At 42.1% G+C, this 26,889-nt stretch overlaps 1 protein-coding gene across 2 annotated transcripts in view; it reads left to right on the forward strand.

Annotated features, from left to right (window-relative positions):
• LRRC7 (leucine rich repeat containing 7) overlaps nt 1-26,889 on the forward strand; it is a 593,735-nt gene that overhangs the window by 365,958 nt on the left and 200,888 nt on the right. For both annotated transcript variants that reach the window (XM_030207242.1, XM_030207243.1), the window contains 2 exons: nt 15,426-15,489; nt 24,962-25,036. In XM_030207242.1, coding sequence (XP_030063102.1) covers nt 15,426-15,489; nt 24,962-25,036 — 139 coding nt within the window. The remainder of the gene's footprint in view (nt 1-15,425; nt 15,490-24,961; nt 25,037-26,889) is intronic.

Below are 26,889 nucleotides of genomic sequence, written 5' to 3' on the forward strand. Positions count from 1 at the left end.
TTTTTTTTCTGTATTACGGCAACTGAAATTCTGTTTGTTGGCTAGTGGAGAAAAGGCAGTACAATGCATATCAATAGTAGAACACTAGACATCTTCTGGTATGAATGCAGCAAATATAATATAAAATGGATACGGAAACCATGCTTCAAACTCCTGGCTTAATAAAAGAAACGTGGTCTTGGTAAATACAATTTAACATAGTTTCCTTAGTTAATATGATATTTTTGTTTCTAACAGATCTTTATAAATAGGATTATACTATGTTTTATTAACAGCAAAGAAAGTCTTGACATCAGATCTTCAGATAATAGCTTGCACTCAGCGTAGGAGAAACAACTTCTGTAACAAACAACTTAGCATGTGTGATTATGGTACATAGACCAAATGAAACTGTGTTTGTGCACTGCCCCCCCTCCCCCTAGTCATTTTATTTAAAGTAACACAAAAAAAAATCTTAATCTCCAATGGTTATTTCTTCTATTCTTGATTCCTGCTAACAAAATATGAGCTGAAAGATATCGTAGAATATGTTAGTGTCATTTGTACCGTGTGAATGATTATATTCAGCGTTGGAACAAAATCTCCAGGAAGCAACTGTGCCTGCCTGAGGATGTTCATAATCTCAATAGCTGAGCATCTGTTAGAATTTTCTGAAGGTGTGAATAAGCATGCGGATGAAGCTATACCCTGCGATTTTTGTGTAGGCATTTGATCAAGTCCTTCATGAATGACTCGTCAGGAAATTAAAAAGTCATGAGATGGGAGGTGATGCCTTACTGTAAACCGGTATCTGATTTAAAAAGATAGAAATATTGTACCATAGTAAATGACAGCAGATAAAGCCCAGCATGGTCCACCCTGTCTGCCAGAACTGTGGCCAAGGTTGCACCTGCAAGTTACCCCCCTCCATGCGCCCTCTTTTTTTTTCTTTTTTTTTTTGTGTGAGTCGTTTATGTTTTATTTTTAGTGGAAATATTCTAGATTTTTCTTCCATCCCCATCCTGTATGGGTTTCCTTTGTGTACATCCTGTACCTCTTTGAATTCTTTCACCATTTTCATCCCACACCACTTCCCACAGAAGAGCATTCCAGGCATCCACCAACCCCTCTCTGAAGAATCATTTCCTGATGAAGTAGCAGAGTAGGACTATAAGGTCAGTTTTCTCAGGGAAAGATGTAAATATTGGAGTGCCTCAGGGCTCTGAACTGGAACTATTGTTGTTTTACATAAAGGCCTTTTTACTAAAGTGCATTGAACTGTTAACACGGAAATTAGCATGCACTGTTACTGCATGAGCATGGTAACTGTTTATCGGGATTTATTAACCTGCCTTTATGAAGAGATTCACCCAAGGTGGTGTACAGCAGGTACAGTTTAACATAAAACTTAGTTTTGTTAACAGCATAACAATAGTAAAATGACCAAATATGTACATAAATACATTAAAAACATAAGAATATAAGCATTGCCATACTGGGTCAGACCGAAAGTCCATCAAGCCCAGTATCCTGTTTCCAACAGTGGCCAATTCAGGTCAAAAGTACCTGCCAAGATCCCAAAACAATAACACAGATTTTATGCTGCTTATCCTTGAAATAAGCAATGGATTGTCCCAAATCTATCTTAATAATGGCTTATGGACTTTTAGGAAGCTATCCAAGCCGATTTTTAAACCCTGCTAAGCTAACTGCTTTTACCACATTCTCTGGCAACGAATTGCAGAGTTTAATTACAAGTTGAGTGAAAAAATATTTTCTCCAGTTTGTTTTAAATCTACTACCTAGTAGCTTCATTGCATGATTCCCAGTCCTAGTATTTTTGGAAAGAGTAAATAAGCGATTCATATATATCCGTTCCACTCCATTCAGTATTTTATAAACCTCTATCATATCTCCCCTCAGCTATCTCTTCTCCAAACTGAAGAGCCCTAACAGGTTTAGCCTTTCCTTTGTTATTTTTGTCACCCTTCTCTCTATTTTTCTAATTCCACTATACCTTTTTTGAGATGCGGTGATCAGACTTGCACACAGTATTTGAGGTGAGGCCACACCATGGAGCAATACAAAGGCATTATAACATTCTCATTTTTGTTTTCTTATTTGTACCTGGGGCAATGGAGGGTTAAGTAACTTGCCCAGAGTCATAAGGAGCCGCAGTGGGAATTGAACCCAGTTCCCCAGGATCAAAGTCCACTGCCCTAACCACTAGGCTACTCCTCTGTATCATCAACAATGACAGCTAGATCTTTTTCCTGGGCGGTGAAACCTAATGTGGAACCTTGCATCATGTAGCTATAGTTTGAGGAGCACTTGGAAACAGCAACTTGAAAGCTAATAATAGGACTACCATGAAGTAATATCAAACATATACACATTTAACAATACTGCAGAATGACCATGTAGCAGAAATGTGATAAATGTCAGTACAATACAAACAATACCATAATAGACAGCATGGAAGAACATTCAAATAACAGCGATATAATGCAATGTCAGCATAGTATTTGACGAATAGGACGATCCTCAACACACCTCCAAGGACACTAAGGTCCTTTCAAGGACTATCACTAACCACGCCCTCTCCAAAAGATTTTACACTATGTGATATCCACAAGTGAGCCTGCTCCGAAGTAGCCCCCTCACTCTGGAATGCATTCCCTGAAAGGCTCCGCTTAACACAGGATTATCTCTACACAAAATCATTCACGGTGAAGCCCCAGCTTACATGTCTGATTTAATAGACCTACCACCCAGAAACGCTAAAAGATCATCCCGAACTCTCCTCAACCTTCACTTCCCTAACTGCAAAGGCATAAAATACAAAACGCTGCACGCATCAACCTTTTCTTATATGAGCACGCAATTCTGGAATGCACTACCACGCAACCTGAAAACGATCTACGAACTAACCAACTTCCGCAAATCATTGAAAACTCATCTCTTTGCTAAATTTTTACTGAAAGGATCAAAACACATGAAGTCCACACACACTGTTAGTAATGCAACAATACATTCTCTTCTGATTTCCCATCCCCTGTTATTTTACCACATTTATACCTCTAATCACAGAAAAATGTTATACCGAATGTTCTCCTACTATTGTTTAGCTGCCCTATCAGTTTCCCGTTGTTTCTTTCCATTGTTCCATTGTTCTTCTCCATTGTTCTATTCCCTTAACGATACTTTGACTTTGGTTTCGCATAACTCCTCACAATGTAATCCATAACCGAGTTGTAACAAATTATATTTCCACAATTCACAATGTATTGTAAGCCACACTGAACCCGCAAATAGGTGGGAAAATGTGGGATGCAAATGCAATAAATAAATAAATAAAAAATAAATAAATAAATAAATAAAGCTTGGCTCTTCAACCAGGCCTTTAATGGAAGAAGTAACTAACTTCTTAGTCTCTCTCACACACACAAGGAGTGACATGGGCTGCACATGCTGCAGCAGGACATGTTTATCCACTCCTACCCTAGCTGAGATAATATTTAACCATCTCTCTGACCTCACGTGCAACTTTCTTTAAATCAGTCCCCTTATTTTTTAGCTCCTCTTACTTTCCTACCTATCTATATGTTCCATCTTTGCTTATACCCTACACTGTCAATTAAAATGTTCTGTTACATATTGTGTTAACATTGTAAGCAGTATACCATAAAATCAAAAAATATAAACTGGAGAGCAAAAATCATCAGAAACCTATCAAAACTTAATTTGCTTTAAGTTTGGCTTTAACCCAGACCATAATATATATCATAGGTATTAAACAAAAAGAAACCTCAACAGCCTGGGGCAGGGCCGGTCTTAGGCAGAGGCGACCAAGGCGACCGCATAGGGCCCCGCGCCTAAGGGGGCCCCGCATGGCGCGCCTAAGGGGGCCCCGCGCAGCGCCTCAACTCTGCCTCGCTCGTGCCTCCGCTCACACCTCCGCCGCTGCTCGCCTTAGTCGCCTGAGATGATCCCCATTCCCGCGGCTCGGCCACTCCGCTCCCGCCACCACCAGCGCGGCATCCACCCCCGGCTTGGGCCCACTACTAATTGTAGTGGACTTGAACTGAATAATTTCTGGGGAGGGGAGGTTTCATGATAGCATTGTGCTTATTATTTCAATCAGGTTTTTTTTGTACAAGTTTAGCTTCATTTGTCTTTATTTGAAATTTCGTAAATAAAAAAATGTTCTGAAAATGGAATAATCTTATCAATGGGATGGAGCTAGGGTGGGGGCGGAGCTAGGGTAGGCGGGGCAAGGGTGGGGCCCCACCAAATTGGTCTGCATAGGACCCCGCACTTGCTAAGACTGGCCCTGACCTGGGGTGCCTACAGTGATGGTCTCCCCCAGTTTTAATGGCTCCTATTATCGGTTTCAAAAATCCTCTGAAACCAACTGTGAAGGAGAAGAATTCCCTAATGGAGAAAGAAACTTTGCAGCAAAAAAAACCTGAGGAAATAATCAATGATAATAATAGAATAATGTATCGGGTTAAAGTCAACACCATGCTGAAAAAGATCAAAAACAGGTAATGAGGAATATACTACAATTGGCTTTTTAACAAGCAATTGGCACTAATCAGATTAAATTTGAATTTACGCATGTAGATTTAGGCACAGAATCCGCGCTTAAATTTTAGCTGTGAGTAAAAAAAAAAAAAAAGGAGCATGGAAATGGGAGGGTCATGAGCGGAACAGGGGCATTCCTAGAATTTACGTGCGTTATAGAATAATGGAGATATGTGCTTAATTTAGGCATGCACATTTAAACCTCATTTCAATTGATGCAAGTGGCCACACCTTAAAGTTAGGCATGAGTTCTGGGCATAAATGCTTTTCTATAACTTTAAGCACGGCTTACAGATTAGTGCTTTTTCAGTGCAATATTTTCAGCGCCATAGGTAGAATTCACCCCTTATTGCATACTCACAAGTGGAGTATGGGCATGTCACCTGTACCAGGGCATGTTATCAGCTGGTACGTACCAGGACCATTTTTTCATCTGCCTTCTGGAAGTACTCCACCAATCCAATTAGATATCTCATTCAAAGGCTTTCAGTTTGTATTCATGCACAAGCCACCATTGACCTTGTGACCTCCAACCACTTTCCAGGTGGAGCTATTCTGGTTCGCGTTGGATGCATGCATACAGTACTACAATTACAATTCCTTAATATGGTATAGGGATTTTTCTTTTTAAGGTGGGACTTACCAGTCTCTGCTCAATAGGCTACAAATGCCTGTTGTGCCTCTGGAAGGTTTTGTCAGTTATGTTTGGACTAAGTGACCCTGCAGCCCTTAACCATTCCAGAGCTTAACTATTCGTTGAGTGAAAAAATATTTCCTCCTGTTCATTTTAAAAGTAGCGCCATGTAACTTCCTTGAGTGTCCCCTAATCTTTGTACTTTTTGAAAGAGTAAAAAATCAATTTACGTTTCTCCATTCTACACCACTCAGGATTGTCAAACAGGCAAATAATAGATGCCTTCCTACCCAATTGACTTAAGTGACCTTCTGTAAAATTATTTTTCACCTGTTGTGTAGTGCAAGTATTCTCTCAGTGCTATATGGCACCAAAATGGCAGCATAAATCCAAGATGTGCATGCAACTAAATTGGTTGTCAAGCTATTATCAATTAATTGGCCTTAATCAATTATTGAAGTTAATTGGAACTAATTAGGATACCTGTGTGCATTTGCTTGCGAGTTATTCTATAACCGGGAACCTATATCCCATAGTATGCAACTCAAAGGCAGTGTGGCCAGGGGAGGGGCATTGGCAGATCAGGGGCAGTGTTATAGAATAGCGCCATTTATGTGCCAAAATTGCAAAATGCCATGAGTTGGGCGCCAGCGTTTACACCAGGTTTCAGATGGCATAAATACCGGCAGTCAACTTTAGGCATAGGAATCAGCTCTAAGCGCTTTTCTATAAGGAGTGCCCATCCCAGAGCACCCTTTTATAGAAGAACTAGTGGAACCATGCCCATTTCCTCAACAATGAAACGGGCCCTAGGAAGGCTGTCATGAAAGCTTTTTTTCTCTCTCCTCTGCCCTCACCTTCATGTCCAGTGATTCTTCCTGCGATTCTCTCCTCCCCCTCGATTTGTACCTGAATGTTCTCTGGCTGGCGCTGGCTTCCGTTCCGTTCGTAACATCCCTCCTGACGTCAGCTCGCCTCCAGTGTTCCCTTCCCTCTCACTGTTCCGCCCTCTGGCGTCATTATGCCTTGACGCGAGGGTGGGACAGTGAGGGGGAATGGAACGCTGGAGGCTGGCTGATGTCAGGAGATGTTACGAACCCAGGCAGCCAGACATGGAACGTTGGAGGTGCAAATTATTATATAGGATGCTTAGCGCCAATTTTTAATTCCCCCTATTGTGTTTCCATTTATAGCAGGTCACTAACTTAGCACCTGCTTTCAAAAGACATATAGGGCTAGGTTCTATATATGGTGCCTGAAAAATCCACACAGAAGACGTTTCCGCCTAAGTGTATTCTGTAAGCGGCACCTAGATTTAGGCGCGGTATATAGAATATGCTTCATTGATATCCCAGTGTCTAGGACTATGCACATCCATTTACACCAAGGGAAATGTGTCGCGTGTATGTAGGCGCAGAGGGGCATATTCTATAACAGTACGTGTAAATTTTGGAATGCCCATGAAACGCTCATTTCCCTGCCTATAACTATGCCCTTTTTTGTCTCCATGCATTAGAATCTAGGCACTGTGCGTTATAGAATGCGCATCATGAGTTATGTGCATAATTATTGCCAATTAGTGCTCATTATTGCTTGCTAAATGCAGTTAAAAAAGCTGATTGGCTTGTTAAACCAATTAAGTTACGCATGCGTTTGGATTTTGGCATGGAATGCTAGGCGCGATATAAAGAATCCGGGGTATATAGGGTGTTTTACTAAGCCACAGTAGTGTTTTTAGCTTGTGGTAGAAATCAGCTGGTGGTAAACGCCAAGATGCCCATAGGAATATAATGGGTGTCTCTGCGTTTACCGTCGGCTGCTTTCTACCACAAGCTAAAAACACTACCGTGGCTTAGTTAAAGATCCCCATAATTAAGTACTGTGTGTATAAAAAAAAATAGTCAGAAGGGGAAATAATTTAATTTCTCTCATTACCAGAAGCTGTCAGGAACAAAGCAACAAAGATAGTGGTAGCTTATCTCTCTATATAAAAAGCAACACCAACGTTCTATGAAGCCTCCAGCCGGAAGTGTGAAGGGGGCGAGATATCCGGTTTCCCTATGAGTGTCTGCCCCACCCTCTCTGTAACACAGTCAGTGAAGGAAAACAGCAGAGCACGAAATCAAATCGCTGGCTCTGTAACAGTGAAGGACTCAGAGGGGGGAGGGGAGAGAGGCCAGAGGGCAGGGACACACACACTCCCACATGCACACAAAAGAAAACATTGCTAGCCCCCGTTTCATTTGCATCAGAAACGGGGCTTTTTTACTAGTGTGTTTATATTGTCAATAAACAAAAAACAAAAAATATATAAAAATAAAAAATATATATTAAAAATGTCAAAATTTAAAATTAATCATAAAATATGTATTTAAAAGATAAATCCATCAAAATCAAAAATTACATGAAAAAAAGACGACACTTTGGATGTAAAAATGAAGAATCAACTTTATTAGCCAAACTGTAGCAGGGAGAAAGGGACTCGACACAGCTGTGTTTCGGCCGTACTGGCCTGCGTCAGGAGTCTATACAAATCAAAAAACATAAACAATGTAAAACAAACAATGACGTATGGTCACGTGAAGAGACAATACAAATATATTAAAAAAATTTTTACTATTGCAAGCGATATCTCAAACATGAGATAAAAGTCAAATAAACATAAAACCAACCACAGTGACGTTTTTAAAATACATTTTTTATTTTTATTTTTATTTTTTTTTGTTTTTTGTTTTTGTTAGTCATCTTCGCTGTTTTGTTTCTTGTTGATTTCCTTGCGAAGACTGGTTTCTTCTGTTTTTTGTACTTTATGTGGAGGGGCATAATCGAACGTGAACGCCTATGTGTAAGAACGTCCATCTCCGAGAATGGGTCCGTGAAGGGGTGGGCCGAACCGTATTTTCGAAAAAAAATGGACGTCTATCTTTTTTTGCGAAAATACGGTTTGTGCCAGGCAAATGCATTGGATTTGGTCATTTTTTGAGCTGGGCATTTTCGTTTTTTAGCGATAATCGAAACCGAAGCGGCCCAGCTCAAAAATGACCAAATCCAAGGCATTTGTTCGTGGGAGGGGCCAGGATTTGTAGTGCACTGGTCCCCCTCACATGCCAGGACACCAACCCGGCACCCTAGGGGGCACTTTTACAAAAAAAAAAAAAAAAAGTAAAAGAGCTCCCAGGTGCATAGCATCCTTCCCTTGTGTGTTGAGCCCCCCCAAAACCCACTGTACCCACATTTAGGTGACCCCCTTCACCCCTTAGGGCTATGGTAATACTGTAGACTTGTGGGCAGTGGGTTTTGGGGGGGGGGGATTGGAGGACTCAGCATTAAGCAGCACAAGTGTAACAGGTAGGGGGGATGGGCCTGGGTCCACCTGCCTGAAGTCCACTGCACCCCCTAACAACTGCTCCAGTGACCTGCATACTGCTGTCAGGGAGCTGGGTATGACATTTGAGGGTGAAAATAAAAAGTTGTGAAACTTCATTTTTTGTGGTGGGAGGGGGTTAGTGACCACTGGGGGAGTCAGGGGAGGTCATCCCCGATTCCCTCCGGTGGTCATCTGGTCATTTAGGGCACTTTTTGGGGCCTTATTCGTGAAAAAACAGGGTCCAGGAAAAGTGTCCTAAATTCTAGCTAAAAACGCATACTTATTTTCCATTATCGGTGAAATGCGCCCATCTCTGTTCGGCCGATAACCACGCCCCAGTTCCGCCTTCACCACACCTCTGACATGCCCCCATCAACTTTGTCCGCATCCACGACGGAGTGCAGTTGAAAACGTCCAAAATCGGCTTTCGATTATACCGATTTATTCGTTTTTGGGAGATAAACGTCTATCTCCCGATTTGGGTCGCAATATAGGCATTTTTCTCTTTCGATTATAAGCAGGATAGTCAATCCAATGGGGCTTGTGGAAAAAAATGACCTCAGAATGGACTGTGTTTGCAACAAATTTATTTGGGCAAACAATAACTTTGATTTAAATTACAGTCCTAATCCATTTGTATCTGATGATGGAAAATCGTAACCCTCCTGTTGTATGGGGTTACTGAGAGGATGGAGCCCTAGTAGAAGGTCACTAGGGAGAATATACTGGAGGTCCCTGGGTGGGAAGTAAGCCCAGCCTTAGGGGTCGAGTTAGGTAACAAAATGCAGCAAGAAAATGGGATGAGTGACATGTTGGGAGGGGTTAAGAGGTGATATACCTATTACCACGTGCTTGCACATGGTCTTTTGGTGGTCCACATTTCCCCTGCTATTAGATCAGTGGAGAGAGAAAGGGAAATCCCTGGTTAAGAACTGGCAAACCGTTGGTTTGGAGAAGGAGAGAGGTCATAGTCCAGATGGACAGAGGGTATCGGGAAGCTCAGGAGAGTGGATCAAGGGAATCGCTTCCGGGAGCTGGGGAGAGTTCCATCTCATAGGGGAGCTGGGGCATCAGAGTCTGGAACCCGTGCACAGGAGGCGCAAAGCCCATGAAAGGTTGATTGCCAATTGGAAGGGATAGACAAGGAGAGGCGCTATACAAAGTGTATATATTTCTGATCTGCATTCCTGTAAATACTCTGCCAAAATTAGGTCAAATTTATATTGGACTGTTGTCTATTTCATTAGTTTGAACTGTCTGAGCTGCTGGTTGTAGAAGTTAATAAAAGTTCCAGTTGGTTTTCATACAAATCACTGGACTGTGGAGCGATTTAATACTGGAAAGTGACTTGGGAACCAAGGGCTCTCGGGGGCCGTTCTAACTAATTGCCAGCTTGCATTCCACAGGAGATTTGGAGCAGGGACTGAGTTCTTGGGAGGAGAAGAAGAGTCTCCAAACCCACTGACCACTTCTTTTTCCCAGGTGGAGGCAACAGGCGTCAACTGTGAGGTGAAAGGATTCAAAGGAGTCTGCCCGTCGAGGAGGCTCCCAGCCTGCTCGGACCCCAGACCCGAGAAAACGCTGGGAAGGGGGAGTGTCATATGCATAATAATTTCTTGATGGATATGGAACTGCACAGTTTAATTTTACGTAACTCCTATATCATTATTTTTGTCTGTCTGGCAGGGTTTTGTGTGGGTTTTTTTTGTAATGTTAAACTACCAAAATTGTTATTAAAAATGAGAAGAGACACTTATGATGAGGTTCAAACTCAACTTCAGTCTCAAGTTAAGTTTGAACCTCATCATCTAATGGTACTTCCTTCATCAGGAAGAGGTTTTTAATAAGGCTGAGACCATAGCTCATGTCTGCATCATCAGTCTAGGACAGTGTTTCTCCAGCCAGCCCTGGCATACTCACTTGCCAGTCTGTTTTTTAAGATATCCAGAGTAAGTGTGTATGCTGCACATCTGCATAACGTGGCAGACGTGCATTCAAAGCTGGCTAGGGGATACTCCAGTACTGGCATAAGATAGACTGCTCTAGGGCACTGCATTAATGAGAATACTTTTGCATCTTCTGCCATCTGAGCTTAAGAATTTCTCCCTAGAACATGAAGTTCATAGGGAAAAGGAAACAGATTTCATTGTGTGTATTTTAAATGCCATTTTGTGGCATGATACACGCTTTGTTATCCTGTAAGATATTTACAGTAGAAACACTTATCCACATAGGTAATATATTAGTAATTGCAGAATTCTAACCATGTCCTTTGTGGGATTTTACTTTATATTTCTCCCACAGTCTCTATGCCGCATTCCGTCTATTATTTGACTAAGCTATTTTTCATAACTTTAATATTTAGTACAAAGGAGGCCCTGGGCTGCAGTAATTTGACGTATTGTTTTTTTCTCTTTATTTTATTGATCATCTTGCATTTGAAAACAAGGAACAACACAGAACAGCAGATGAAAGTTTTACAAGCAAAAAGTTTTATAAATCCAAATGTGTCTATGCATTGATCATAAAAAGAACCTACAAAACTATAACCCACACATTTGGTGCCTAGCTTCTATAATTTGATGTTATATTAGATAATATAATTTGTTATCTTAAATTTTCTTTGCCACTTTTATTTTGGTGATAATTCTAAATGTGAGGTGGAGGAACATGCATTCCCATGCCTCCTAGGTTTATTTTCTCTTTTGTTTAGATTTTTATTTTTTGCATCAAGATTTTTTTTTACATATTAGTTTTGCACCAAATGCCTCAGAAAATGAGACAAAATTAGTGATTTACAACTGTGCATAGCCCAATTTTCAAGGAAGTGTGGACAGCTTTTACTCATAGACTTTGTAGTAGTTCTCACAGGGGTAGTACAACCATATCTTCTCTTTGCAAAATGCCAAGGCAAAATGTCCCCTTGGAGATTTCCATCTGTTTTTTCTCCAAGTGCTTTTCCTTGAAAAGTAACATAGTAACATAGTAAATGATGGCAGATAAAGACCTGTACGATCCCTCCAGTCTGCCCAACAAGATAAACTCATTTTACATGGTATGTGATACTTTATATGTATACCCGAGTTTGATTTATCCTTGCCTTTCTCAGGGCACAGACCGTAGAAGTCTGCCCAGTACTGTTCTTCTACTAAGTTCTGAAGCTAATGTCGAAGCCCCTTAAAATTTACACGCCAGTCCATCCCTATCTATTCAGTCACGATCAGGGCATAGACCGTAGATGTCTACCCAGCTCCCGTTTTGTTTCCCCAATTACCGGCGTCGCCACCCAATCTCCGCTAAGATTCCACGGAACCATTCCTTCTAAACAGGATTCCGTTGTGTTTATCCCATGCATGTTTGAATTCCATTACCATTTTCATCTCCACCACCTCCCGCGGGAGGGTATTCCACATATCCACCACCCTCTCCGTGAAAAAATACTTCCTGACATTAGTCCTGAGTCTGCCCCCCTTCAACCTCAATTCATGTCCTCTAGTTCTACCGCCTTCCCGTCTCCGGAAAAGGTTCATTTGCGGATTAATATCGTTCAAATATTTGAATGTTTGTATCATGTCACCCCTGTTTCTCCTTTCCTCCAAGGTTTACATGTTCATGTCAGCAAGTCTCTCCTTGTACGGTTTGCCACGCAGTTTTGAAAATACAAACCTATGCATATTGTTGCATCCTCAAGCCTAACTCTGAACCTGCCTGCTTTCTCTAGTAGCAAAAAGATATGGTGATATCACCCAGCACTTAATTTTATCCGTGTAACATAGTACCATAGTAGATGACAGCAGAAAAAAGACCTGCATGGTCCATCCAGTCTGCCCAACAAGATAAACTCATATGTGCTACTTTTTGTGTATACCTTACCTTGATTTGTATCTGTCATTTTCAGGGCACAGACCGTATAAGTCTGCCCAGCACTATCCCTGCCTCCCAACCGCCGGCTCTGGGACAGACCGTATAAGTCTGCCCAGCAATATCCTCGCCTCCCAACCACCAGCCCCGCCTCCCACCACCGGCTCTGCCACCTAATCTCAGCTAAGCTTCTGAGGAACCCAAACTATAGCTACATGATGCAAGGGTCCACATTAGGAGTCACTGCCCAGGAAAAGGATTTAGGTGCCATCATTGATGATATATTGAAACCCTCTGGCTCAGTGTGCATGGCAGCTAAGAAAGCAAACAATATTAGGAATTATTAGGAAAAAAAGATATAGCGTATATAGGGTAGGTAGTTTTCAAAGAGCCTATTTATTTGAAAATTGGTCTCATGGAGGAATAATCTTATAACAGGGCAGCTAGGCATGGAAAGGCACATAGATACATATCTTGCATATAATTTATAAGAACTATGTATGCACCATCTTCACCTCTAACAGACCACCACAAGAGATCAGAGGCACCATTTTGAAACTGACAGCCTACAGGGGAGGAGTAACTGGGGACCACTCCTGCCCCCTCTGCCCCCACTGCTAGACACCAAAGATAGCTCCAGTAGATCTGATATTCTCTTTGAGGGAGGGTAGGGTTTCTGTTTCAGGGGTCTATGGGGGGTCTATTTTGGGAGACCTCTGATCAGGAGAAAGGTCTTTGTTGAGGGGGAATCCAGGGGGTGGGCACAGGATTTAGGATACTACCACCAGCCCCTTTAAAATGATCCCCAGGAGAATTGAGCCACTAATGCATAGTTTGATGCTCTCGGGGAGGAAAATAATTCCACCTCAAAGCTGGCATTGTTTTTCCACAAATAATGCACTCTGTGAAGTGTTATTAAAATTTGCATAATAATGAGGTGCTTTGCATCTCACTATTATGTTGCTGGTGTTGAGGTAAACTGATGTGTGTTAAGGGTAAATAACACATGATTTTTGCCATTTAACGTTTTAAATAGCAAAAATTCTGCATTATTTCCTCAATACATGTTAGTAAGTACCCCTCTACAACTGATCGTTTTAAACCACGAATCTCTCTAATCAGCCTAATCTATCTGTGTAGTGAAGGGGCAGAGGAAGGACCGAGTAGTACAATTATCAAGATGCTGTCCAGATATGCTATCCTTGTAGTTTACAACCATACCACTGAGTATTTGCATATCTTCTCATTCTGTAAACTAGAGCCTAAATATAGGTGCCAATAGTACACCAGATTTATAGAATACTAGAACCTGCACTCATGATTGGCGTCAATAATTGGCAGTTATGTCCTTAAGGACTAGGTGCTATTCTATAAACAATGCACTTAATTCATATAGGGCTGGATTCTATAAATTGCATTAAAAAATGGGCACCGGAAAAGATCGGCACTAAGCGCAATTCTATAAAGAGCACACACTCTTTATAGAGTCAAGCTTAACCGCACCCAAAATTTAAGCGTCAGACTTATGCCTGCCAAAATCAGGTGTAAATGCTGAGCTAGTATTCTATAACTACACATGCATCTTTTTGGGATGCCCCAGACACACCCATGGCCATGACCCCTTTTGAGATACACGCTATAGGAGTTAGGTGCACTGCCTTATAGAATAGCGCACAGCCAGATGTATGCACAAATTCTAATGGGTGCCAATTAACTTTGATAATTGATTGTTAGCATCCAATTATTGATGGTTAACAGCTCGTTAGCCAATTAATTTGCATGCATATCTCAGGAGGGGTGCACAAATCTGGGTGCCGTATATAGAATCCAGGATAGAGCATGCAACTAAAAGGGGTGTTACCATAAGTGCAGCATGAGCGTGTTATGTGCATGACACCAAGCGATACGCACAAGTTATAGAATACTGTCAGATGCATGCATTGATTGTTCCATTTAGGTATACCAAATGGAGTGGAGAAGCGGCCTAGTGGTTAGAGCACCGCCAGTTCAAATCCCACTGCTGCTTCTTGTGATCTTGGGCAAGTCACATAACCCTCCAATGCCTCAGGTACAAACTTAGATTGTGAGCCCTCCTGGGACAGAGAAATATCCAGTGTACCTGAATGTAACTCACCTTGAGCTGCTACTGAAAAAGGTCTGAGCAAAATCTAAATAAATAAAATAACTCCAGCCATTGACATGCCTAAATTTTGGTGTACCAAAGCAGCTTTGCCGTAGTATTTTATAACAGCTTTGAGCCATTAAAGTATTGGTGCTAAGTGCTCCCCTTTGTGCATAGAAGCCAACTTTTCAAAATTATTGTGAGTGCTAAACCCAATGGAAACTAATTCTCCCTGGACACAGTCAAGGAATCTGATCAATATTGGGGGTGCTCAAGCACCCACAGAACTGGCTCCTATGCCTTGGTGTCACCTAAAATAAAGTACCAATTCATAGAAATGGTGATGTTGAATATATATATTAAGTTAAATACCAGCAATGGCATTTAAATTAAGCCATTAGGTGCCACTGTTTTTTTCTGCTCGCCTACTTTTACTCATGCGTGCACTGGGATAATTTTTTAAGTGCCTCCTTGAAAGCATAAACACTGTTGAGCATGCTCAAGTTGGTATAAGATTAACTCTCTAATGTATCCAGTGTTAAAAATCATCTTTATTGCCCAAAATGCTGATTTCTATGTATAGTGTAAAAATTAGGGTCTGACCTGAACCTCACCGTCATACCAAGAACGTGGTTTCAGTTTCAGGTCAGATCTTTCATTCCTCAGGCCAGCAAGGAATAGAGATATTGTAGAGGCATCCTTCAAAGCTTGCAGTATATCTATTGAGTACATTCTGTAGAGTTCTATGTTTTATTTCTGCGTTCTATTACAAGATAATTTCCTTCCAGGACTTTCTGTGGTGTAAAAAGTGAAGAACAGGTTCTGTGATTTCAGGGGAAGGTTTCATTCCAGATGTTTTGTTCCCTGTGTTTCAGGTCCATGAGCAAACTGACACAGCTGGAGAGGCTTGACCTAGGCAATAATGAGTTCACAGATCTGGTAAGAAATCAAACATTCTTGCTCTTAGGTCAATTATTTTTTACTTAATTTATCTGAAGAGCACTAGTCAAACTGTATAGAAATGAGAGCTAACCTTTGCATCTAGGGTGAATCGATAAGTCTTTTACTTTGTATTCTGCACAGTTGCTCAACAGTGTATGTGCCCTGATATCTGAGATTTTCACATAGGAGTCAAAGAAGATATAAAATTATTTAAGTATATGTAGAGAACTCCAGATAGGCCTTGTGTGGGAGCTATATCTGTGGCTACAGAAAGAAGAAGATGGGTCCTTTGGGGGCAGGCAGAACAATTATCTTCAGGGCTCTCATTCCTCACACCTCCCTTGGTATCTGGTTACTGCACCTTGACCTTCTCTATAGAGGTATTCCCCCAAATAAGACCACTCTTCACACAGTCAAGTAATTGCAACTCCAAATTTAATAGGTAACCCTCTGGGGTTAAATGTCAAGAAAAGTCATTAGTCAAGCTAAATAAGCAGAAAACAGAACACGTGAGATTATAGTTTCTTTAACTGTACAGTAGTAAATACAATAGCTTATCTTTGCCTCATCTGACAAGAAGCCTTGAATCTCCCTTTCACTCCTTTCACTCATTCCTCTCAAGGCAATACAGGCCCTAGCTCATACTGGATCCCTTTCCCTTGTAGATTGCAGAACTTTCTCCTGGGGACTAAGTCCAACTAAAGCACAAATGCTCCTTCTTCTCCTCCATGTAGAAATCCAGGGGCCTCCAGGCTCCCTGTCAATCTTGTAGTTTTGTCTCCATTTGGAGACCTCTCTGGCATGTGCTGTTAGAACATTCAGGCCAGCTTGGAAGAAAAAAAGAACTCCAGCCAGTCAAGTTTTCAGGCTATTCACAGTTAATATGTATGAGATTATTTACATATACTGCCTCCTTGGTACACAATTCTCTCTCATGCATATTCATTGTGAATATCTCAAAAACCTGAATGGTTGTGATTCCCCAGGACAGATTTGGGAATCACTGCCTTGGCTGCTTCCATACTGCACCAGGTGATGTTGTGTCAGGTGTGAGGGCCAATCAGAAGTAATTAGCCAGACTTCTCGCTTTCTTCTCATAATGGAATAGAATCTATCTCCATCACAGAGCCTGATACCTGAGTGTAGTAGACAGTGCAGGTTGGCTTGAGAATCAAGGCCAAACTGCACCCTTCTAGCTTTCTGGATTCAGGAAGATAGTTTCCCTCCAAAAATATGAGTATATATATATATATATTCACCAACAACCTTCTAAGTCCCTCCTGTGGAAAAGCACTAGATATGGACTCATGCTAATTGCAGAGCACAAACCTCCACCCATATTACTCAGAATGTCAGAACTATGGGTTAACACCACTAGGTCACATATGATTTTATCTGACTTGGAGTATAGAAGGGTTTTGCCTGTAGGCTTGCCTAAGAAGTCCCTGAATCAAGTGTGTTTTTGCAAAATACAGCAGCCAGTTTGATTGGGAGGCTGTGGACTGGAGACCAAGCAAAGCCTACATTATGAAGTCTTCAATGGTTTCCAATTGAATTTCATAGAGTGTTTCAGATTCTGACAGTGGTTTTTAATTTCAGTGATGGAGTAGGCCAGATTATCTTGCAATGTTTTGATCCTATATAGGCCAGCAGATAGACTGAAGTGGTTGCAACATAATCTCTTTTACATTCTCTCTTATAAGCATCTGGTGAGATATAATTGAGGTGCTGTTTGTACTAGAGGTATAACTTCCAACGAAAAAGCCGTTAACAAAACATACAGTAGAGCACCAATAGTACGCAGTAGAAGGGAGGCAAAGACCTTGGAACTGCCTGCGATTAGTGCGCATATAAGCGAATCTGTGTCCAGAGTTGTCTTACAAAACTCGCCAAAGAAGCACTCATAAAATCAGGTATTTCAACTGCCTCTGGAGTTCTCTTACAAAAATTGCCAAAAAGCACTCACTAGGCTTCAAGCTCTACCACACTGTACCATGTACAAACCCGGCATCATTGGGGGCATGTTGCCATCACACATAATCCAGGCCCGCACAATACTACTGCAATTACAAGAGGTGTTTCACAGTTATCATATACCAGTAGTATGCCTATGATCATATTCTAGGCTAACTCCAACTATATTTGGATCCATCCTATGGAAATGCTCTCTTCTTTGTAGTTTTTAGCCTATATCCTAAGGGGGAAAAAAGGCTTATGAGATCATATTTGTGTGTGTTTGGGTCTGCATATTGACCTGTCTAGAGCTCTATACACACCACTTTCAGGACATATTAAGAAGTAAAAGGACATCGTGATGACTCTTAAGGGATTGGTTTCTTAGAGCCAATCATACATAAAGAACACAGACTCAGGAAACTAGGCTCCTTTACTTCTGGGTAGAACATCTTGGTTTGTTGCACAACTCAACACTGTTAAAACTAAGGGGTCTTTTTACTAAGCCATGGCAAAAAGTGGCCTGCGATAGTGTGGGAGTGTGTTTTGGGTGCACATCGAGCCAGTTTTTACTGCATCTGGGAAAAGAGGCTTTTTTTAATGGACCAGGTAAACCAGCGAGCGCTTATCTATGACCTGAGCCCTTAACATCCACCATTGATCTAGTGGTAAAAGCTCATATGCTACACGTGCAGTGACCGGTCGGCACACACCAACTGCCAATTAACACCGGAAATACTGCACGCTGTAGGAAATAAAAAAATAATTAGTCCCGGTGGTATGAGCATGCACCAAATCTGAAATTACCACCAGGGGGCGCACTAGCCTGGTGGTAGTCTCATTGTGGTGCACGCTGCATGCGCATAGAGCCTACCATGCTTTTGTAAAAGGGCCCCTAAATTCCTAATACTTACTAATCCTCTTCACCCTATAACTTTAAAACATTTACAACTGAGAACACTACTTATTCCCTTGACTCAACTACGAAAACCATAGGAGTCATATTGAATCAATTTCTCACCCTTGAAAACCAAGTTTCTAAAGTGATATCAAGTGTCGTCAATTCATTATGGAAACTAAAGAGACTAAGACTATTCTTTACTAAACCAGTCTTTTGTACTTTAGTTCAATCCCTAGTCCTAACAAAATTCGATTACTCAACATAAAGGTGATCTTCTCAAAAAATTACAAACTGCTCAAAATACTGCTGCACGTCTCATACGTAGCCAATGCCCCTTCTATACAGCTTGCATTGGCTACCAATAAGAGCGAGAATATTGTTTAAGCTATGTATTTTCATTCACCAAATTTTATTTGGTTTGGCTCCATCATATATGAACAACCTCACTGAATTATCTTCACATAATGCCTCTACATCATCCAGAGATATTCTCACCCTACATTTCCCTAATTGCAAGAATGTGACATACAAAACAATTCATACTGCTAATTTCTCATATCAAAGTACCAAAATTTGGAACTCGTTACCAAAAAATATTAAATGCACGTCTGACTGTGTCATTACAAAACCTACTGAAAACTCATCTCTTCAGTTTAGCCTATAAAGATATAAAAATCTCCATGTAATAAAACCCACACATGTTACCTTACCCCGTCTTCTTCAAATTCCATCTGGTCTCTGTTAATTACATCCTTATATAATTCTTCAAGTTATAACTTGAGTACCCAATTTAAATCACAAAGCATTATCTTTTTCCAATTATACGTGCTCTTATCAAATTTATTGTCATACCACTTCATGATGTATTTTAATTGCTGTTAATTAAGATGTACATGATTACTTTCTTTTTCTAATTCTCATGTAAGCCACATTGAACCTGAGTTCCTTTCGGTCTAATGTGGGATATAAATGAGAGGGCTGAGCTTAGGACCCAACGTGGGAACTGGATAGGAAACTGTTTGACCAACAGGCAATAGAGGGTGGCGGTAAACAGAATCTGCTCGGAGGAAAGGACAGTGAGTAATGGAGTGCCTCAGGGGTCGGTGCTGGGGCCAGTTCTGTTTAATATATTTGTGAGAGATATTGCTGAAGAAATGTTTGCCTTTTTGTGGATGACATGAAGATAGCTAATAGAGTGGATACCCTAGAGACAGTAGAAACCATGAGAAGGGATATCCAAGCGTTAGAAGAATGGTCAAGGCTCTGGCAGTTAAAATTTAATTCTGTAGTTAAAATTTAATGCCAAGAAGTGCAGAGTGATGCACTTGGGAGTACAGAAACCCAAAAGAGAGATACCAGATAGGCGGAGAGAGATTGGTAAGCTCGACTCAGGAGAGGGACCTTGGGGTGATGATGTCTGAGGATCTGAAGGTGAAGAAACAATGCGACAAGGCAGTGGCTGTGGCCAGAAGGATGCTAGGCAGCATAGAGAGGGGTATAACCAGCAGAAGAAAGAAGATATTGATGCCCCTCTACAAGTTGTTAGTGAGGCCCCACTTGGAGTATTGTGTTCAGTTTTGGAGGCCGTATCTTGCTAAAGATGTAAAAAGACTGGAAGCGGTGCAAAGAAAAGCTACAAAACTGGTATGGGATTTGTGTTGCAAGACATATGAGGAGAGACTTGCTGACCTGAACATGTATACCCTGGAGGAAAGGAGAAACAGGGATGTTATGATACAGATGTTCAAATATTTGAAAGGTATTAATCCACAAACAAATCTTTTCCTGAGACAGGAAGGCTGTAATACTAAAGGACATGAATTGAGGTTGAAGGGGGGCAGACTCAGGAATGTCAGAAAGGTTTTTTTCACAGAGAGGGTGGTAGATACTTGGACTGCCCTCTCACAGGAGGTGGTGGAGCTGAAAGCGGTAATGGAATTCAAAACTGTGTGGGATAAAGACAAAGGAATCCTGTTTAGAAGGATTGGATCCATGGCAGCTTAGTAATGATTGGGTGGCAACACCGGTAATTGGGAAGCAAAGCCAATGCTGGGCAGACTTCTATGGTCTGTGCCCTGAAAATGCCAAGGACAGATCAAAGTCAGGTATGCATATAAAGTATCGCATACAATGAGTTTATCTTGTTGGGCAGACTGGATGGACCATACTGGTCTTTATCTGCCGCCAGCTACTATGTAATGTCATAAATAAATAAAACTTCAGATTTCACAGAATAGCATCTTCTGTTCATGTGTTCTTTATAACTGTGAAGGCTAAGAAAATGAACCATGAGGTTAGACTTAAACAAAAAATTTAGTACCTCATCTACTTATATATAAATCTCAAAACGAATAAATAAAAATAATATATTCCCTTTAAAAATTCAGTTTCTAAATATAATTGATGAATATAAATAAAATTGTTATTTTAAAATATTATCCTAGTGGATCTGGTATATACAATGTCTACTGAAACTGAATAATAGTGAACAGATTTTTGGTCCACTTGCTCACAAAAGTTGAAAGTAAATTGTTAACGTGTCTATAGGCCCTTATTTTGGAAGCTCTATTCATATCTTGGATGTCTGAAAACTGGCATTTAGATATCCATATTGCATGGACATCCAAATCCCAATTTGTTAAAGCCAGGATATGGATGTCTAAAAACTGCAGTACGTCAATATGGCAAGGATATGTAGTTTTGGAATGTTTTGGGCGGGGCTAGGGGGGATCAAAATATGGACATCTAACTCCAGTTTTAGAAGGGGAAGATTTGTCTATGTCCGAAAAGAAGGATGTTGTTATTTAGACTAGAACTTGGCACATCCAGGTTACAGAAAGTTGCTTTCATTAAGCAGCTGTCTATTGGAGGGGTTAAGGCAAGTGAAGCTGTCTCCCTCCCTCCCTGAATGTGAAACCAACATGAGATACTAGGCTCTATGACAACTTCAGGTATGGTGGACTTCAGGTACTAAATTATTTTTTTTAATTAACATCTTAATAGACTTCTATGCAGAATTGAGGAATGCAGTGGCTTGAGAACCAAGGACTCCGGGTTCTAATCCCACTTCATCTTTTTCTGATTTTTTTTTTGTGAGCCCTCCAGAGACAGAAAAATACTTACTGTATCTGAATGTATAAGAAACCTGCAAGCCTGAAGGCTATTGAAGTGGTGTATATTCAGATGGTCTTGATGGACCTTTGGTGTGTCCCAGTATGGCAACACTTATGTTCTAACTCAACACACATAAGCTGCAACAGCCTATTTGTGTACCAGTCAATATTCAGCTGGTGGTTTGGTCAGCCAACCACTGCAGGCAGAATTAGCCCAGGATATTCAATGCTGGGCCATGTCCGGGCACTGATATCGAATATCCCGGACTATTCTGGCATGTGCTGAACACCAGATCTTACGTAGGCCCTGGCCAATATTCAGCTGGAACCCGCATAAGAGATTTATGTGGGCCCCAGCTGAATATTGACTGGGTCTGACATAAATCCCCTCACCACCTCCATTTCTCCCCTCCTTCCCCTGAAATCTAGATCCCCTCCCTCCCATTCCTGACAACAGAAAGTTCCAGGTGCTGCGAGTTCCATGGGGATATCAGTAGAGATCTGTCTATAATTTTTAGCTATAAGCTATAAAGTTTTACTTCAGGTATACTGCACTATTTCCCATCCCCCATCTCTCTTTTTCCTATCAGCCACATGAAGGAATTTCTGGCTGGTCACATGCTCTGATGGGGTCTCATGTAGCTAGGGCAACTCAGATACCTGGTATATCCTGTTATGAAAATAAGTTACTGAGAAGAGGAATGGCAAGGACCAATTGCAAGCTTCCAGCACATATGAAAGTCCCGATTAGAAGTCTCCAGCCCATATGCAGCACCTATGATTGGTCCATGGTAGAGGAGAGGTGGATGCTCACAACAGCCTATAAAACCATGCTGCAGACAAAGGAACTCTGAAAAACTAGGCTTGGAGAGAGAGAGTTTCAGATACGTCCAACGGCCTATGGTTTTTCCTGAGGGGTTTTACTCCCCCCACCTTGATAGAAACTAATTCTCTGTAACTATGAATCTTTCTTTCATTTATTCTTTCTTTCTCTCTGTTCTGTGACCTTTGTATGAGGAACAAACTTTCTTCCTTCTTTCTCTTCTTTATCTAATTAGTCTAATTACTTATAATTACCAAAGGTACTGATGTTAGATTTTGTAAGTTTGTTATAACTTGAAACTGATGTCTGATGCTGTGATTGTGGGTGAGTAATTAAAAAGACTTTAATTCTCTCTAATTCCTGTATAATGTTTTCTATAATATTTGATAGAATTTGTAAGTGTTTTAGCGAATAGCAGACCAAATTGCGCAGCCTAGAACAGATCTCAGTGGCCATTTTGAAAAAGGAGCCATGATGGGCAGAAGCGGATGGGTAACACTCCTGCATATAGGACCCCTTTAGACCATCAGGGATATACAAGGTAGGCCCAGAAGGAACTAAGGGGGCAGGGGGCTAGTCTATAGCTTTTTGTCATAGGGATGGGAGGGGATCCAGATTGCAAGAGGGCACCAGAAATCCAGATGCTGCTATCCAAAAGTTAACTAGGCATCAGCCAGTATTCAGACCGGTGCCTGGTTAGATCTGTGGCTAATGTTGATAGCCATTTTGCTCTGCTAACTTTAGCCACTACTTAACCGGTTAGCAGTATGGATATTCCCACTAACTGGTAAATACTGGCTGCACCCAGGCTCTGCACACAGACTGCCCCAGGCACTAACCAGACAGTGCAAGGGTGATTAGAACTGATATTCAGTGGTACTGTGCAGTTAAGTGTCGCTCAGTATCAGCAGATAGGCAGGCACAGGTGATTTAATTTTCCTGCCCAGTTAAATCACTTTGAATATTGGCGCCAATTGTTTTTAAATTCATTATATACAAATAAAAAGTGACTTTTGGCAGCACTGCTAGCTCTGAAATTCTACCTATAATATATTCTGGTTTCCATGTCACTATCCAGCTTATTTTCGAAGGAGAAGGGCGGCCATCTTCTGACACAAATCAGGAGATGGGCGGCCTTCTCCTAAGGGCGCCCAAATCGGCATAATCGAAAGCCGATTTTGGCTGGCTTCAACTGCTTTCCATTGCAGGGACGGCCAAAGTTCAAGGGGGCATGTCGGCAGTGCACCGAAGCTGGGACGGGAGCGTGGTTAACAGATGGCCGTCCTCGGCCGATAATGAAAAAAAGAAGGGCGGCCCTGACGAGCATTTGGCCGACTTTACTTGGTCCCTTTTTGTTCACGACCAAGCCTCGAAAAGGTGCCCAAACTGACCAGATGACCACCGAAGAGAATCGGGGATCACCTCCCCTTACTCCCCCAGTGGTCACCAACCCCCTCCCACCCAAAAAATAAAAATTTTAAAAAACATTTTTTTACAAACAAAAAAAGCAACACTGGGCCTTCAAGACTGGGACAATTTAAATTCTTTATTAGTGACCGGACACGGGCCGTGTTTTGGCGCTAAGCAGCACCTGCTTCAGGGGTCAACAGGAGGGCACAGTCAGGTATACACAAAGTGAGTTCAGTGCCCCAGTATATGTAGTAGACAAATGCAGACGAAAGGGCTCATAGAGCTGCAGTTTCGCTATTGCGACGAACGGCGATTTTTCTACTACATATACTGGGGCACTGAACTCACTTCGTCTATACCTGACTGTGCCCTCCTGTTGACCCCTGAAGCAGGCGCTGCTTAGCGCCGAAACACGGCCCATGTCCGGTCACTAATAAAGAATTTAAATTGTCCCAGGCTTGAAGGCTCAGTGTTGCTTTTTTTGTTTGTATACTTTCTGTGTATGCTGTATTACCCTCTCTATTTGTGCTAAAAACATTTTTTGCCAGCCTCAAATATCATACTCAGCTTCATGACAGTAGTATGCAGGTCCCTGGAGCAGTTTTAGTGGGTGCAGTGCACTTCAGGCAGGCAGACCCAGGCCCACCTCCCCCTACCTGTTACACATGTGGTGGTAAATGGGAGCCCTCCAAAACCCACACTGTACCCACATCTAGGTGCCCCCCGTTACCCTTTAAGGGCTATGGTAGTGGTGTACAGTTGTGGGGAGTGGGTTTTGGGGGGCTCAGCACCCAAGGTAAGGGAGCTATGCACCTGGATCAATTTGTGAAGTCCACTACAGTGCTCCCTAGGGTGCCCGGTTGGTGACCTGGCATGTGAGGGGGACCAGTGCACTACAAATGCTGGCTACTCTCATGACCAAATGACTTGGATTTGGCCAGTTTTGAGATGGCCGCCCTTAGTTTCCATTATAGGCGAAAACCAATGTCGGCCATCTCTAAGGGCGGCCCAAATGTTGAGATTTGACCGTCCCCGACTGTATTATCGAAACGAAAGATGGCCGCCAATCTTGTTTCGATAATACGGTCGTGTACGCATCTTTACGGGGCTGTCCCTAGAGATGAGTGCCCTTATAGATGGGCGCCTCCGTTCAATTATGCCCCTCTAAGCTACTTAAGAATAAAGGTGTGATGCCTGTATCACTAATTATGTGTAAGAAAAATCAGAAAACAGAGTGGACTAACCAAGATGTTTCTTTCTTTTCCTTAGCCTGAAGGCCTAGAGCAAATTCAAAATCTGAAGGAACTGTGGATGGACAATAATTCACTTCAAGTGCTACCAGGGGTACGGGTATTTCTATTATGACATTACTCTCCGAGAATCTTTCTGAACCAGAAGCCCAGCACTACCTCCTCCTCATTTTAATCTCTGTCGTGCTCTCTCTCCCTATAGATAGATAGACAGATAGATAATATGCACACACACACACGCACATGCAAGGGAGTCCTTGAACTTCAGTCACAATTGTTTCCTGAAAATTGCATCTTAAGTCAAAATTGCTTTTTCCATATGAGCATCTGATTTTCACCAGGTTAAGAAGAAAAATGTTTCTTATTCCTTACTTATTAGAAAGACACAGGCTTATAAACTGTTGTGCTATATGTTATGTGAATGCTGCCCCTGACAGGAATATGTATGTCTTCTGTGCTTTGCTGGTGAGCTCTTGCTTTGCTGTGTTTCTGGGCCTTGTCCATCAGCGATGTCATTTCTGGACCCAAAGTGTTTCCCCAGGCCTGGCACAGATGTTGCCAAATACCTCTGACCCCACAGCCTTAAGATATGGACAAGGCTGCCTGAACACTGATCCCAAGGCCTGCTGATGAGCCATGGCCTTGCTTTGGGGACCTGATCTAAGACATACTTACATCACAGCCTAGACCCTGCCAGCCTGATCCTACACAACAGTGCTGCAGTGTAAGAAGATGAAACATCTGATGTAAATCTGGAACAAGAGCGCAAATTCCTAAATGACTTAAATGCAGGATGTCTAAGCTCAAACACTGTAAGTCTGAGGACTCCCTGTATTTAAGGCCGCTGAATGAGCTCAAATGGTAGAGCAGTGAGCACTAAATTTGCATACCAGAGACAGTGGGATTGATGCCACCATTCTCCAAGTCACTTATAAACTATCAGAAAATAAATGTTCTTAAAGGACTGATGAGGGATAGAAAGAGATTGTAAAGTTAAGTAGGTGTGGATGGACCATATCAATGATGTGAAGTTGTTTAAGAATATTGCTTGGATATTCAATGCTGGGCCCTTTCCAGTGACCGGCATCGAATATCTGGGTGTTTTTGGCCAGTTTCAACTTAACTGGCCAAACCGATATTCAGCGCTGGCCAGTTAAATTGAAATTGAAACCAGCCATAGACAGGCCACCAAACTTAGCCGGCGATGCCCTAAATATTAGCGGATAGCCACATATATCATGCAGCATAGCCGCCAAGAGGGGGGCAGGGGAGACAAAATTTCCCGGGCCAGGGCCTCCAATGGGGGCCCGGGGCCACAGTCCCACCCACCCTCCATCGTCGACAGTCTGCCACCGGGCCGGGCCCCCTGCATTGAAATCACAGTGCCTGTTATCTCCGTGTGAAAGCGCTGCAAGCAGCAGATCGCCTCCCTTCAGGCCTCCTTCCCTCCCTGTGTCCCGCCCTCATCTGACGTAACCTCCGCAAGGGCGGGACACAAGGCGGGAAGGAGGGCCGAAGGGAGGCAATCTGCTGCCCTGCTGCCTGCAGCGCTTTCACACGGAGGTGAGAGGCGCTGTGATTTCAATGCAGGGGGCCCGGCCCGGTGGAGAATGGAGGGGGGCGGGTGGAGGGGGAGCAGCGGCGGCGACCTCGGGGGAACAGCGGGGTGGGAGCGGGGCCCTGGGGACAGCCTTGCCCCGGGCCTAGCCCAGTCTCTCGGCAGCCCTATCATGCAGCGCTAACCAGCAATATTCAGCAGGAGATAACCGGCGATCTCTCGTTGAATATTTCTAGATAGCCAGTTAAGTGCCATTTATTCAGCACTTAACTGGCCAGTTAAATGGGTTTAAATATTGAGCGGCTTGTTTTTAAAAGAAAATAAATAAAAATATGGGGGTCAGTATTCATACTAGTTATCTAGGTAGCAGTATCTGCTACTGCTGTACA

The sequence above is a fragment of the Microcaecilia unicolor genome, chromosome 6 (genome assembly GCF_901765095.1).
Source record: "Microcaecilia unicolor chromosome 6, aMicUni1.1, whole genome shotgun sequence".
NCBI classification, from domain to species: Eukaryota; Metazoa; Chordata; class Amphibia; order Gymnophiona; family Siphonopidae; genus Microcaecilia; species Microcaecilia unicolor.